Source organism: Sebastes umbrosus, chromosome 6, assembly GCF_015220745.1.
Source record: "Sebastes umbrosus isolate fSebUmb1 chromosome 6, fSebUmb1.pri, whole genome shotgun sequence".
Classification (NCBI taxonomy): domain Eukaryota; kingdom Metazoa; phylum Chordata; class Actinopteri; order Perciformes; family Sebastidae; genus Sebastes; species Sebastes umbrosus.
The window spans coordinates 15,537,776-15,553,731 of NC_051274.1; the positions used below are offsets into that span (position 1 = coordinate 15,537,776).

The 15,956-nt window shown below is 39.4% G+C and overlaps 1 protein-coding gene across 3 annotated transcripts; it reads right to left on the minus strand.

Moving 5' to 3' along the window:
- Positions 1 to 4,884: 4,884 nt before the first annotated feature.
- Positions 4,885 to 15,440, minus strand: ddx23 (DEAD (Asp-Glu-Ala-Asp) box polypeptide 23). Of its 3 annotated transcripts, none has more exons than XM_037772941.1 (17): positions 15,284 to 15,440; positions 12,543 to 12,694; positions 12,029 to 12,145; positions 11,503 to 11,593; positions 11,345 to 11,410; positions 11,108 to 11,246; positions 10,882 to 11,015; positions 9,618 to 9,730; positions 9,352 to 9,495; positions 8,891 to 9,116; positions 8,508 to 8,653; positions 8,223 to 8,400; positions 7,568 to 7,810; positions 7,291 to 7,442; positions 7,082 to 7,190; positions 5,870 to 6,044; positions 4,885 to 5,710 (listed from the first exon to the last, which is right to left on the minus strand). In XM_037772941.1, exons 2-17 carry the CDS (start codon positions 12,692 to 12,694, stop codon positions 5,487 to 5,489), a joined length of 2,409 nt encoding a protein of 802 aa, XP_037628869.1. In that variant the 5' UTR covers positions 15,284 to 15,440; the 3' UTR covers positions 4,885 to 5,486. The 3 variants fall into 3 exon arrangements, with proteins under 3 accessions (XP_037628869.1, XP_037628868.1, XP_037628867.1); XM_037772939.1 differs by having other exon boundaries at positions 5,487 to 5,710; positions 11,503 to 11,596; XM_037772940.1 differs by lacking the exon at positions 15,284 to 15,440 and having other exon boundaries at positions 11,503 to 11,596.
- Between the last annotated feature and the right edge of the window lie 516 nt (positions 15,441 to 15,956).

The window sequence follows — 15,956 nt, forward strand, 5'->3', positions numbered from 1 at the left end:
ACAGTACAGTGCGTTCTGGGCATCACACTCGTCTTTGCTGTTGCACAATCACTCTCTAAGGAAAAAAAAAAAAATCTAAAAACGGGCACAGAGAATGTAAACACAACTAAGAAAAGGGATCTTTTAAAAGGGTGTTGCCAAACCTGCTTGTTTACATCGAATCATTCACATTTATTATCAAGCACATGCTGCACACGCTGCGGCTCCTCTCCAGATCTTCAGAGAATGTACGCTTGCATGCCTTTTTGCACCTCCAGCGCCACCAGCCGGCGTCTCCAGTCTCCAAACCCCAACCGATCGCCCTGTAATTCGATTGTAGCACGTTATTGATTGTAGCATCCACAGTTTCTACACTTTTTCCCTCCCTCCCCACCCCCTTTGTATGTCTTTGCCAAACGTTGCGTTCACGTACTGCAGTTCGATTTATCAAAGCAGATCCTCAGGTGTAAGTCCTGCACACTCATCGCGCTCAGCCCCCACGAATGTGTCGTGCTCCCGAAAGGACTCGTAGCACCCGCGACACGATGTCATTCTAGTTTCCTGCACCATTATCAGCCCGCGAGCCGATGAGGAGTTTGGACGTGACGAGCAGCGACCCGCGTCACAAAGGAGGGGTCGACGCTGTTAACAGCCGGCTTTAGGGGTTACTGGTTTACTGCTTCCATGTCTCACAGGTATCTCTATCTAGTGTTCTGTATATTTTGAAGATGAAAAAAAAAAAAAAATCAGCATGATTGAAAAAAAAAAAAAACTCTATGCAAGTGTTGCATGAAATCTGATTGTTTCTTTTTACAGTTAAGTATTTCAGTAATGCATTTGATTCTGATTCTTCTCGTTGTCTTGTAGTGATAGTCTTGTCTTTGGGGCTACTCACTCCTCACACCACTAACAACACTATTACTAAAAAATAAATTAATCAGAATGCATCACTTTATTTATCCACAAACATTAATATTGGGGACATTTTTTTTTTTCTCTCTCTCCACAATTATTGGGTGGACGCGCTTTTAAAAGTCACTCACTTCAAAACTGTCCCGGTCCCAGATCAGACATATGATTTATTTTTAATTTGTGATCAAAATGAATGAATTATTATTATTAAATCCTTGCATGATTTAGTTCACCAATTAGCTATGTTCATTATATTTTTGGCAGAGTATGTTTTTCAAAGCGGACCAATTTAGCAACTGATAAAGCAGTTGAGGTTTTTCAATTTATGAAGCACAATTTTTACAAGGGTTATAATTTAATTTCCTCTGTCTTATTCTGTATGCAATACGAAGCCTAACATTGAAAAACTTTAAACGCCTTAGACCATCTGGACTTCCTCTTTTTTGTGTGAGTAGATTTAAAAAAAAAAAAAAAAAAAAAAAAAAAAAAAATTGCACTACTTTTTTTTGGGATGGTTGCTTTGTAATGCAATAACTGCACTAAATATAACCGTGTATCCACCAGACTACCACAGCGTGCTAGCGTGACCCAACACGCCTCTTCCCTCTATTTATCAAAAAGAGACAGCAAATGTGTAAAAAGTGAGACATTTCCTGCCTGATGCTGTATAGAATGCTTTCTATTTGAAAATAGATTTACAATGCTAAGTAAAATATGACTTAAAACAAAAATAAACATGACATTTTATGTACTTTTAATTGTTTTGGTGTTTTTTTTGTTTCACTATAATACTATAGAGTCAGATCAGTCTCAATATTAATGAATGCACATAGAAGGATTCACAAATGTATTTTATGATTTATATATAAATGACTGCACAAATAAATATTTTTCAATGCACACAAAAATAGTTATCGGATATAAATATAAAAAAATAAGGTTCACAAATATACTTCTGATTCACAAATATTTCTTGTTTTAAATAAATGTAATAGTTGTGTAATGCTTTTGATGAAAAATGCAAATATGTTTAAATATATATATTTGTGGTTTTCTATTACATGTATTTCTATTAAATTTATTTAAAACAAAAAATATTTGTGTGCATCAGGAATATATTTGTGAACCTTATTTTTATATGTGGATTTTTTTTTACATTTATATATAACATTTAGTGCATTGAAAAATATATTTTGTGGAGTCATTTATATATAAATCACAAAATAGACTTGTGAATCCTGTGCGCATTCATTAATATTGAGACTGATCTGACTCTATATGATACACTCATCTGTAAATCTACTCTTTAGCAGTGCCATGAACAGATATTTATTATCTCCAGTTTGACTTTTCCTCTAGCGCCACCATGAGGTTGACATTTGTGTTTTTTTAGTTTGAACTATTGGATGGATTGCCACGAAATTTAGTGCAGATATACATGTTCCCCTTTAGGATTAATCAGAATAACTATGGTGATCCTCTGACTTTTAATGTGTCACACAGTGATTATCAACTGGTCATTTAAAGCCCCTGAAACTGGTTTCAAACCTTAAGCCTATATATTCAAGGCAAAATAAGCAAAAATCAAAGTTAAAGTAAAGAAAAAGAATTAATCCTTAGGTATTATTATTCATCAAGAGTTTCCCACTCAAAAGCTCACCTAATCTACTTTTTCAGGACTTTGTGGGTATTTTATTGACAGCCACATAACTGTCATAAAATCTCATCTCCAAGTGTTGCTAAACTCTGATTGGTGCACAGAAATATGGGACATCACAATTTTCCACACGAGCCCCATTAAAATCAGTGAGAAAGGACAAATAGACAAATTTCTAATCTGGCGCATTCTTGGCAGAACATATATAGCGTTAATTTAGGGAGCCTCATCGTCTACAGTGAATAAGAAAATGTCGTTCAGGGTCTTAAACGGGGCCCCCAGTTTGGAGAAACAGACAGGAGTTCCTGCACGGAACCAAAGCAATGTCCTGCTGTGGACGGGGCCGGCAGCAAAACATATTTTAGCCACCTAAAAGAAAGGCTCACCTAAAAAAATCAATAATGTGCACTATATTTAGAATATTTTCACCGCTTTACCTTGCCACCAGACAGCCCTCTCTGATGGCGAACTGAAGCCGTTGTATCCATCTATGCTCTCGCCAAAATTACCAGACTCCATTGGAAAAAAACAGCAATTTTACCTTGCAGAACACGGGGGGTGGGGGTGGGGGGTGGGGGGGGGGGGTTGCTGGTGAATTCGAACTAACCATAGTCACAATAACACAAACAAACTAACCGATCGAGGCAACTCGATCACTCCCGTGTTCTGCAAAGGAAAATTACCGATTTTTTTGGTTGGTTTGGTGAAAGCATAGATAACAGCTTCAGTTCCCCGTCAGAAACATAGACTGTAGTGCTTTCTCACGGCAAGGTAACGCGGCGAAAAAAAAACATTGCTTTGGTTCTGTGCTTTCACTCCTGTCTGTTTCTCCAAACTGGGTGCGTGCTGACCGTCGTCTACTGTAGGTAATACACTGACTATGGAGAAGTACCTCACACAACCCCACTTCAAAACACCCAAAATATCCCTTTAAAACACAAAGATGGTGGTTGGCAGCTGTTGTCTATGAAATTCAGAGATAATCTGACTGGTTATTTATACATTCAGTACCACAGAGGTAAAAAAACAAACGCACCTTTTAACATAAGGGCAAACTTCAGGCAGCAGCAGGAGTAACACAGAGTTTTGATTAAAAGCCTTTACTGGTTACATGGCTTGTTCATAATTTATTATTATTAATCAGCCTCGGCAGGTAACTCAAAAACATACTGTACAATGTTTACCTTTATTTTGTGATTGTTTTTTTGCCTTTTGGAGCGTTTCTGATCAAAACTTTTTGGGTTCATATTTCTGAATAAATCCACATCATCTGCCAATACACCACCTGCGGTTCCAGTTATCCAAGCAGGACACACACGTACCTGAATGAACGCATTTAAAGGGGACTGTTTGTAACTTTCAGAATTGCTGCTTAACAGCGACACCTGTGGCCGTGAAATCAACGAAAGTCAGCGTCGGGCTCGCGCTTGCTCGCTCTAAATATACCTGAACGAGCATCACTCAAAACAGTGAGGCGACACACGTCAGCTAAAACCACAATATCACTCTATATTTCAGCTGCTCGGCAGTAATGTTAGCTGACCAGACGAAGGTCTCTCCATGAACATGATTTAGATCTGATCCTAGTGTTGGCTTTTCCTGCCTCACCCTCCTGCGCCCGCAGGGAGACACCGGCAACCGGAGCCTCTCCTCCGCTGCCTGCTTGCATTCACTGACACAGCGCGCACCAACAGAGGTTTTCTGTGTCTTGTGAAGTGACGTGACTCAGCAGAGAGAAATGTGAACCGTGACACCGGCACCCGGTGTCTCCCTGCGGGCGCAGGAGGGAGACGGTAACGTTTCTCTCTGTAGGAGCTGCAGCAGTTATTTCTGCACAAACGTCCACTGTACATTCACTAGATATTCTCAGAGCTAAACTAACTCTCCTGCAGTGTGGCGTGAGCGCGCGTTCACGTCTAGAGGTGGAGCGAGTACGCGAGAACGCGCGCTCTGTCTGAGTGAAGGCGAGCAGGCAGAGGAGACAAGGCTCCGGCCACACGCGAGCGCGCATGTGTGCCGACCTGCTACATTTATACGCTTACAAAGTTACAAACAGTCCCTTTAAAAAAAGTCAGACTCAGGAATTACCTCCTGGTTTGGTTTGACGAGATCAAAACCGTTTTTTTGAAAATGTTTGGTGAACAAGCCATGTAACCAATAAAGTATTTTTAATCAAAACTCCACACTACTCCCGTGCCTCTATGTTGGGGTGCTTTAAGCTTGCTCTTTTGTACATGATGGAAGATTTCAACCCCTTTACAGCATCGCAAGATTGAGCACAACACTATTGAAAAAGTCTTTAGACAGTTATGAGCCAAGATATCACTCATATGTGCTGCATTCACTTCATACAAATGTTTATATTTAAAACGATGAATTGCAATTTAGTCAGAGGATGCAAAAGAAAATGACCGTCACTTCTGGCATTGGTCTCTTAAACAGTCATGAAACTCAAATTATGGGTAACAGAAAATTCATAAAAACATAGCACTTACTACTCATCTCCACTCACATCCTGGCTGGTATTTATCACATCTGATAACTGAAGAGTAGCTTTTATACAGTGCAGATCAGTTACATCATCTCTTCATGTTTACAGAAGCAAAACAAAACATCTACCACGGAGTACACAGTTACACATCTTTGAATGAGTACAAATATTCAAATTCACACTCGATGATCGATGACAAGCTGCCCACGTTTGAGCCTTAAAATCCCCAAACCAGTGCGGCGATGATTTCTGCAACGTTACCAGAGACTATAATGGATCGAAAGCAAGGGAGGCAAGGTGGAAAAAGAACCAAGAAATCTTTCCTGGAGATTAAATCCTGAAGGCAAAATAGAGACTGTTCAGCTACAACACGTTAAAACAGTTTGAGACCCTGATGTGTGTGTTCAGTGTATAAAGTCCTACTTGTGTGGAAACAGTTGGGATAAATCAGGCAAAGATGGTCTCCTCGCGTCTCTTCTTGGTCAGGATGGTTCCAGGTTTGTGCTGAGCGTCCGGGTGGTTGGTCAGCTCCGGAGGGCAGTTGGAGACCGGGCTCTCCAGGAACGCCTGCTTCAGGTCGTAGAACACCGCCGAGTCCTCTTTGGTGAGGAAAGTCATGGCCACACCGCTCTTTCCAGCACGACCCGTACGACCGATACGATGGATGTAATCTACAGGAGGAGGACAAGAACATGGCTTAATAAATACTGTTAATTAATTCTTAACTACAACACTGTTTTCCCCAAATAAATAACAAATTACAATGTTGAATGTAAAATAAAAATACAGACAATAAAGAGAAAGTAAATACTGAGAATGAGGCCTCTTACCTTCAATGTTCTTAGCCATGTCGTAGTTAAGCACCATGGAGACGTCCTGGATATCGATACCTCGACCAGCAACGTCTGTGGCCACCAGGATGTCTTTGGCTCCCGCCTTGAGGTTGGAGAGCGCAAACTCTCGCTGCTCCTGGCCTTTGCCACCGTGCAGCGTGCAAGCATTGTACTGCGTGAAGAAGACAACCGACGTTAAATTTTGTTTTATATTTTCAGCATTTTAGGAGGAAATCCAGCTCACTGACATGAGCCATTTGAGAAAGTGGAGTCCAGTGGTTCCCAAAGTGCGTACTAAGATTTTACTGCACATTTTTGATCAAATTTCAGTACATTAAAACTCTGACGTTAGCATGCTCACAATGACAATGCTAATATGAAGTTGTTTAGCAACATTTACTAATTAGCACTAAACAGAAAGTACAGTTGAGACTCATGGACAATGGTTATTATAGTTAACTGAAACGAAAACGAAAAAGCAGTGAAAATATCTTAAGTAAACTGAAACTAAATAAAAACTATATTCTTTAAGAAAACTAAAAAGACAAGATTTTGCCTGGTTAAAAAGAATTATTCAAATAAAATACAAATGAACGTTAATACATTTCAGTTCTATTTTTTTTAGCTATAATATATCACAACCAAAAAAAGGAGACGGCATGAATTTCCTACAACTCTCATGACATTGAACCACAAAAATTGAACGGACTTGACGTTCCAGGAGATGGCATTATGCCACAATTACTTCACTAAGGTAGCGTAAAGATTAAACATTACACAATATGGCCATAGTAATACCATGTATTTTGTATGTACTGCATATGTAGCTACATACTTCTGTGAGTTGGCCCAAAAACAGACTAAAAAGACTGTAAGACTAAAATTAAATATATGAAAACTAAAACTTTCTGAAAACTAAAATTAAATTAAATTCGACCATGTTTGCACCAAATGTCATCTCCTAACTTAAACTGTAGCTTATTTAATGAACACAAACATTTAATGTTATAAAGAAAAAAGTGTTGTTGCTTTAAAGACAGTTTTTCTCTCCACTTCTTTATAAACATACATGTCTTTGTTCCTTGATGGCACATTATATAAAAAGGCAGCTGTATTTGTACGTGATACAATAATAATAAATGTTGTATAATTCTGTAAAACCCAATAATAAAAGTTTTGGCCCCACTGGTCCAGTCTACAGCAACTTACCCCCATCTTCTCCAGAGACTTCGCCAGCACGTCACAACCCTTCTTCTGGTTGACGAAGATGATGATGGGAGGCTCGAAGCCATGCGACAACACCTCCAGCAGCTTCTTCCTGCGCGGCACACACAATCCAAAACCACTCAGTTTAACACTTTTAACAAAGATAAATGATACGTTTGATGTTTACAGTTTTACGTTTGTGTCTTTCTCACCTCTTCTCTCCCTCTGACATGAGCAACACCTTCTGTTCGACTCTCTCGTGAGGTTTGCCGGCAGACCCGATGTACACCACAGCAGGACGTCTCAAGTAGCTCCTGGCCAGCCTTTCCACAGCTGGAGGCATGGTGGCTGTGAACATGACCGTCTGAAAGGTGCAAAAGGATAAAGCTTGAAAACACAAATAAACAGTGCGAGCACCTGACACCTACACAACAAACCTACACAACACTCTTTTTTTTATAAATTAACACGTTTGAAAGATAAACATACTTGTCTGTATTTATGTTTTCCAGATTCAAAGTTCATCATCATTTTCTCGGGGTCCTCTGCTTCGTCGGTGTCTGGTTTCTGATTGGTCACTGGGATGTACTCCAGAATCTTCTGGACGTCGGGCTCGAAGCCCATGTCAATCATACGATCGGCCTCATCCAGGACCACGTATGTGCAGCGGCCCAGGACCAGGTAGCGGTTCTCCAGCACATCGATCAGACGACCGGGGGTGGCGATTACAATCTGTTAGAGAAGGGAAACACACGGTGGGTGAATGTTTGCGTTTTGTGTACGAAGCATTGTTACCTTTGTGTAATGTAAAGGCGGAGTAGGCTTCCTGCCAAGAGACGCTGCATTAGAAATCAGTCTGTGTGTTTATCTTGACAGGCAACAGAGATATTTATATCCCCGAAAAGTATACTTCGTGCTGGAACTAACTAGGTGTACTGATATTTAGGGCTTAGTGTTGGAGAATATAATAAATAATTACTTATTTATTCAACATTTTGTTTCAAACTAAATAAATCAAGACTGTAATTAATCACAGAGAGTAACAGAACAGACTTTAGTGGTATTTGCCGCTTGCTGGATGTTAAGATTACACATTTCTACTTGACTCCAAAAGAAACACGAGTGTAAATGCTGAATGTTTCACCTCACAGCCCATCCTGAGACGGAAGCCCTGGTCCTCCCTGGAGATTCCTCCAATCACGGCCACTGTGCGGATGCCGAGCGGTTTACCAAACTTTAAGGTCTCCTCTTCAATCTGCTGCGCCAACTCACGAGTCGGAGCCAGGATCACAGCGTAAGGACCCTGGTCTGAGTCCTCAATCCTGCATTAACAGCCAATCAGAGAGCAAAGGAGTGTAACAGACGGTTATGTGAGTAAAGAAAATGTAGTTATTATTGGGTTTACTTGAGATTATTTGGGCTGTGTTACCTGTCGATCTTTGGCAGGGTGGTGATCCAGACGAGCAGTGGAATCAGGAAAGCAGCCGTTTTACCGCTACCTGTCTCGGCCACACCAATGATGTCACGGTTCTGTAAACCAATAGGAATGGCCTGCCTCTGAATAGGTGTCGGATCCTGGATTTTAAAAGAGAAAAGGCATTCTTAGTGATTAAATTTACTTGGACCAGTGAAAAACAGTGAGGATATGAGTTGGGAGGCCAATTAGAAGAAAATAAAAAAATTCAAATAAATAAATTGTAACAATTACAATCATGAGCATTTTACTTAACTTTTTAAACAAAAGATTTACATGTAATTGTTGTTAAATTTACAAAGACTCATATTCCTCTTATGAAAACTCAGTATGCCGACCTTGTAGCCACACTTCTCGATGACCTCCAGGATGTGGTCGGGCAGGCAGTACTCCTTCCAGTTCCTGATGGGGTTGGGGATCTTTCCTCCCTTGGTGGTGATGCTGTAGTCCTCTCTGAAGATTCGCCAGTCTCTGTCCGTCATCTCGTCCAGCTTCTTCTGAGACCAGTGTCTGTCGTCCCAGCGCTGCTTCGCTTCCTTCTTACGCATCTTCTTCAGTCTTACCCTGAGAGGAGAGAATAAAGATACTGTCAGTAAGTTGTTGAGTCATTACAAATTGTGTCTGCTTAGTGTCTGACAACCATTTTTGATTACATAAACACATTTTTAAACTGTGTTATTTAATACACATACAATATTTTTGGGATTAGGTATAAAAACTTAAACCTTGCTTTTGAAAACCACCACTATCCCCTTTAAAGCCACAAACAGAGCAGAGCTCATCTCCATGTTTTACTCACTCTTCCTGCTCCTTCTCTTCCAGCGTTCGCCTTTTCTCCATCAGATCACCATAGAAACGTGACTGCTCTCTTTTCTGCTGCTTCAAGTCGATGCCGGCGATGAAGCCTCGTCCGTAGAGCTGCACGTGGTGCTTTTCTTTGTAACTGGGAGACAGATTGGGAACATCTTACTGTTCAGACTGGCACACATTCAAAACAAAACAAAGAACCTACTTCTTTTCAACAGACACACATTGCAGTGATACAATGAGTTCATATTTGCTCACATCGGGTTGTAGTCGACTGAGGTGTCTTCAGATGCGTCCCACTCGAACACAAACTTCCTGTCATTCAGGTGACGAGTTCTCCGGCGTTTCTTGAGCCCGCCCAGGTAACGCTCCTGTAAAGATCAGATATTAAATTTAGTAAATTACAAATGTTGGAATTTAATACACAGTCGGATCGTGTTTGCAGTTTGCAGTGCTTGAATACCAAAAGTAGGGCTGCACAATTAATCGAATATTAATCAGGATCATGATTTTGGCTTCCCTCAATTAAATGAACATGATCACCTGTGATATTGTCGTTTACAATGCGTGCTCCACCCGTAGAAAACTCAGCTGCATATCATAACGAACGCTTCCTAAACTAACAGTCAGTCACCAGGGTGTGATTGAGATGTGTTGGCTTCACTTTTGGGGAGCTGTCCTGCCGCTGCACACCCTACAGCAACAGTCTGTGAAAAACTTTCCTGAATGTTGCGACTGTAGTCTAGAGTAGAAGAGTAATATACTGCATTACTCGTTTTGCCCGTCTGCCCGGAAGATTCAACTTGGCAGGTCAGAGACGGTCATGGTGGCTGGCATTTCCTCCTTGTGCACCACGACCAGCTCTAGGTTAGCTTGGAAAGGCCTGGGGCGAAGTGGCTCACGGCTCTGACTTTGTGCTTTACAACACCTCTCATCCTCACCGCTCTCCCTCCGAGGCACGGGGCTCCCTGTGCGACTGTTAACCGGGGCAGTCTGTCATCAGAGCGAGGGGTAGGCAGCGGTGTTAGCAACCCACCCCACCCGTCTTGAAACACGGACCCTGTCTCATTTACCCCGCTTTGTCGGTGTGACTTTTTTGCTGTCATCAACATTCATATCTATAAAACCATGTGTTTATGAATTAAATTGTTTACTAGAGTACAAAATTGTTTATCAAGCCTCTTAATTTGCTCTCAAAGTGTAGATTGAAACATTTAACTTTAAAACAAACGAGGGTGAATTTATTTTCATAACCAAAAATATATATAGCAGAAAAAAATATTGTAATGTCAGTTTTTTCCAATATCGTGCAGCCCTAACAAGCAGCTCTTTGGCAAAACTCAGGGATCCACTTTAAAATACAAGGACCTTGCTCCGGACAGGATTTAAATTACAAGAGGACCAGTGAGTATGGCGGTCCTAATGGGGCTTCAGACTCAGTTTAATGCAAATCTATATAACATTTAAAATTGTCGGTCACAGCCACCATTTCATCTGCGCACCACTATTTCTCCCGACTAACCTTGATGGCGTGGAGCTCTTTGCTTTTATCTTTCTCCTCTCTGAGCTTTTGTCGTCCATCATCGTCTTCATTCCCGTTGTTTTCTCGCTCCATTCGCTCTCTTCGCTCTCGTCTCTCCCTTTCCTGGGGGTCCTCTGTAAACACACACTCTCAGTTCCCATCATCATGCTTCTATAAACAGCATGCAGATTGTTTGAAACTGAACGAACCAGAGGCTGATACGTACCCAGCATTTTTCTACCCATGTCCTGGAACATCCTCCTCTTCTTCCTGTCATCTTCCAACAATTTCCTCCTTTCCTCCGTCTGTAGCTCCCTCCGTTTAATGGCCTCGGCTTCTCGTTCTGCCTTGGAGAGGAACTTGGGCTGAAAAAGGGCAAAATAAAAAAAGATGTGAGGAAAAAATAAAACTGGGTAAAAAAAAAAATCAAAAAGACAAATGTGAACCTCAGGAAACTTCTCACCTTTGCCTCTGCTTCCTCTTCTGCCTTCTTCTTGGCGAGAAGCTCTTCCAAAGATAAAGGTTGGACCTGAACAGAAGCAACAAGGGTCAAAACACCCAAAATAAGAACCTAAGAAACGATGTAACGCTATGAAAGATTCAGCAAAACCAGATTTTTACCTTCTCTTTCTTCTTTTTTTCATCTTCATCCTCTTCTGTTTTTATATCCTTTTCTCTCTTTAATTTGGCCTCCTTTGACTTGGGTGAGAGACTTCTACAAAGGAAAGTGAATTTAAACAAATGTCTTCAAAATAATAATAACAAACTCTTTCCTTGTTTGTTTTACTAATTTCAGTGTATAATTCCAAAACAAAATGTTCATTGTAACCTAACCTACTCATACACATCCAATGATTAAAAAGGAACCATAAAAAGAAACATCTTTTATTAACCAACACCTTCGTAAATATAAATAAAAAACATAGCTACAGATAGCTTAGCATTTGACTGACATAAAGCATCCACGTTTGCTTGACACTTCTGCATTATTAATATAATTTCTCCGATATGACATGAACGTAGCATAAATGTGAATGATTATACAGTTGTTTGAGAATCTTCAGAGTTGTGGACAAAACTTTTTTTGTTTTTTTCCGAAGAAGGTGAATCATCATTTACATGTCACGTGATCCTTCTTCAGCATTACCTGTCACGACGATCTTTATCACGTCGATGGCCATCTCTTTCCTTATTACGGCCCCTCTCTCTGTCCTTGTCTCTGTCACGCTCCTTGTCTCTGTCTTTGTCTTTCATGCGTCGGTCTCTGTCATTATAATACAAATCAGATGCAATGTTTACATTTTTTAAAAATAAGACAAATGCTCTGTGTGTGCAAAAATTTAGGGCTGCCCCCTCGTACTCGATTTGTCGACTAATAAGTTGTTTTTGTCTCAGTCAACTAAGATTTCTTTAGTTGATTATTCTTTTTTTTATGATTTTCATGCTGAATGACTACTTTCCGAGACACTATTGAGCACATCTCTGGTAAACACAAGATTTAAAGTGTTGTTTTTGTGTGATTCTTTGTGGAGAAACTCAGTTTTACAGATCTTATGATTAAATCGATTAGTTGACAAAAACATATGACGTGTTATTTGACTAAGAATTTCTTTGTTCGAGGACAGCCCAACAAAAATCACAACAATTAGAACTTAAGTTACCTTTCTGGAGACTTAGAACGATTTCGTTCACGAGATCGATTGCGTTTGCGTAAAGGTGAGACTTTACGTTCTCGTGAACGGCTGCGCCTCTTCTCCCTGTCTTTGGACCCTGAGGATTCAGCATCCTTCTTGTCTGTGGGGTCGGCTACCATCTGCAAACACAAAGAGCATGTTGTTACTGTTAACATCTGCTATTTGACATTCACTTGGGCAGGTTTTTTATAAAGAATAGTACTCTATTACTTTTGAGAAGCCATAAATAAATGAAGAGCCCACAGTTATGCTGTTAAATTTAAATTTGCTTTAACAGTTTTTTCTAACAAGGTAACCTTTGAGCAAACCTTCTTTTACAGATAAGACAGTGAGCACAATCCAGGCTATGTATAATACATGATGGTAGTTTGTACTTGGTTAGTGAAAAATGGGGTACTTTTTTGTTGTAGTCCACCAATCACATTCACTATAGTGCTAAGCATCAGCACAACAAAATGCGAGTTGTATGTTCCAACTTTATTGAACTCTTAAGTCCATACAACAACAAAAAAAACACTGTATAGGCAATTGAAAAGATAAAAACACTTTACCAACAGAACATAAATACATAAATTTAAACCTTTAATGTATAAGAGGTTCAAGTAACTTGTGCAGTCATACTACATATTTTGTTTACATAAATTAACGTGAACATGGATTGAAAGAAGACAAAGCATAAAAGAAGTCACATTTATTTTTTATTTTCTTTGCTGCCAAAAACAGAAGGTTGTTATGAAGAAATAACGGGATGATTATCATCCACCTCGGAGTAACCAGGTGGATAGGTGAGAGCCAAATCATAAAAATGTAATTATGCAACACAAAAAGTATTACAAGCGATGGTCACACTAAACATGCGCCAACTACATCATTCTTTAACATAAATTGCTTGTGCCCAGCCAACATGGTTATGTGGGCCCCACATGGGTTATGCTGGGGGTTACTGGGTACCAAGTGGGTATGGGCCCAAAATGGGCATCTTATCTGGGGCCGACTTGGATCAACTAAGTAGGTCCCACATGGGCTCCCCATGTGGGCTACCCGTGTGGGTCCTAGTTGGGTCACTACTGGGACATTAGTGCATGGGGCCAACATGGAAACTGTGGACAAACCCACTTACAACCCATATTTCAGGCCATGTAGCCCCTATGTAGTTCCCACATAGAACTTAAACCTGGGGTCTTGGGTATGTTGCCCAGACTGGGCCCATAAAACACCCATTGTACTCCTGCATGAAACCCACAAGGACAACTGGCACGGGGTCATTATGGAACCCATGGACAATCCATGGCCACATGGGCCCCACATACAGATGTTGGCTGGGTGTGATGGGTTTTAGCATATGTTTTACGTAATTAAATTATAATATAAAACATGTTTTTAGTTTTTCGCGTTTTTTGTATTATGTTTTACCTTGGGGGACAATAAAATAGAAATTATATATGAAAATTTGAAGTTGAATATTGTCTAGTGCTGTTTTTAGATAACAGACAATACACTGCAGTCTCTCAGATACAAACAAATCACACATAGTGAATGACGGTTTAAGACACATGTGTGTCAGGTTTTTGGCTTGTCCGCTTTCATTTTACATCAATGTAATTCTCCTGCTAGTATCTGGAGGTAGCGTGCATTAATAGAAATAAAATCAAAGAATATTATATTATTAACCTAATCTTTTTTTCTTTTTTTAAGCAAAATCTCATATCCACAAATCCAAATTTAATAACTGTAAATCCTCATTTTTATTGTATTTGAAAATGAAACCAATCAATACATGATGATTATTTTCTCCTCCAAAAACAAGAAGGCTATCAAGACAATGAATGTGTGCACATCATTTAATGTATTTGAATGAATGAATAATGTCATGTAATGGTTATTCTGTTTCATTTGTAAAAAAAAAATGTGGACCTATACATATTCTGCTAGATTTACCATAAAATAGAAATTATAGATGAAAAATTATAGATGAAATGTGAATTTAAGTTTACAATTTATTTATTACATCTACCCCACCTATTTTACAAGTGCAATTACCTCTGTTTACATTACATCTATTTTTATATTTTATACTTCTGGTGTAATTATTTATTACATCTACTTTACCTGTTTTATTTGCTTTATAACTGTGTGTGTGTTTTACCTGTTATATGTTTTGTCTGCCTCGTTTAGTCTTGTCAAGTTTTTGTTTTAAAGCTCTGACCAGAAGTGGCAACTGTGAATCTCGTTGTATTTAATACAATGACAATAAAGCTTTCTATTCTATTCTAAAACTGAAGTTGAATATTGTGTAGTGCTGTTTTTAGATAACAGACAATACACTGCAGTCTCTCAGTCACACATAGTGAATGACTCCACGGTGTGTTTTACATCAATGTAACTCTCCTGCTGGTATCTGGAGGTAACCTGCACTAATAGTCTTACAGTAAAAGTTTCAGACTTGTTTTAGTTTCATATTAAAGTTCATTATTGTTCAGAGAGCTCAGCGTGTCACTTAAAGGACGTAAACAACTTAAAGTGATGTGATGCAGAATGAACAAGCTAGCTTCTCACGTTAGCTAACAACTTAGCAAAAAGGCTAATTATCTTCAATAAAACAGCCCAAACACTCAACACAGAAACCTCCCTCGAGTCAAACGGTTCCCCTTTATCAAACACAACAGAGAGAAGGTGAACTTAACAACATTTAAAGCTTTAAAGCTTACCTTTATCACTTGTCAACAAAACAACTTGCGATGTTTGTACGCTTCAAGAAGACGCCATCTCTCTCCACACGAGAGAATCCACCGCAAGGGTTTGTGGGAGTCGTAGTACTGAGCGTCCCGCACAGAGTGCAGACAACGGCTGTTTACACTACATTTCCCAGCAAAAGTGGAGGTATTTTATCAGGGCCCCGATTGTTTGGCACATGGACGTCAAAGTGCCTGATCAAAAATAACTTTAGACTGTGTGTGTCATTTTAGGCACGAGGTGGCAACCGTGTTACAAGTTAACACAATACTGATTTTTATAGTAAATCTAGCAGAATATGTATAGTACATGATAGGTCTACATTTTTTTTACAAATGAAACAGAATACTTTATTTTTTAAAGCCAGATGACATCATTCATTCATTCAGATACATTAAATGATGTGCACACAATCCTTGTCTTGATAGCCTTCTTGTTTTTGGAGGAGAAAATAGTCTTCATGTATTGCTTGGTTTCATTTTCAAATACAATAAAAATGAGGATTTACAGTTATTACATTTTGATTTGTGGATATGAGATTTTGCTTTAAAAAAAAAAGAAAAAAGATTAGGTTAATAATATAATATTCTTTGATTTTATTTCCATTACATTTATTGAAACCAAACAAAACATTATCTAGGCATGAAG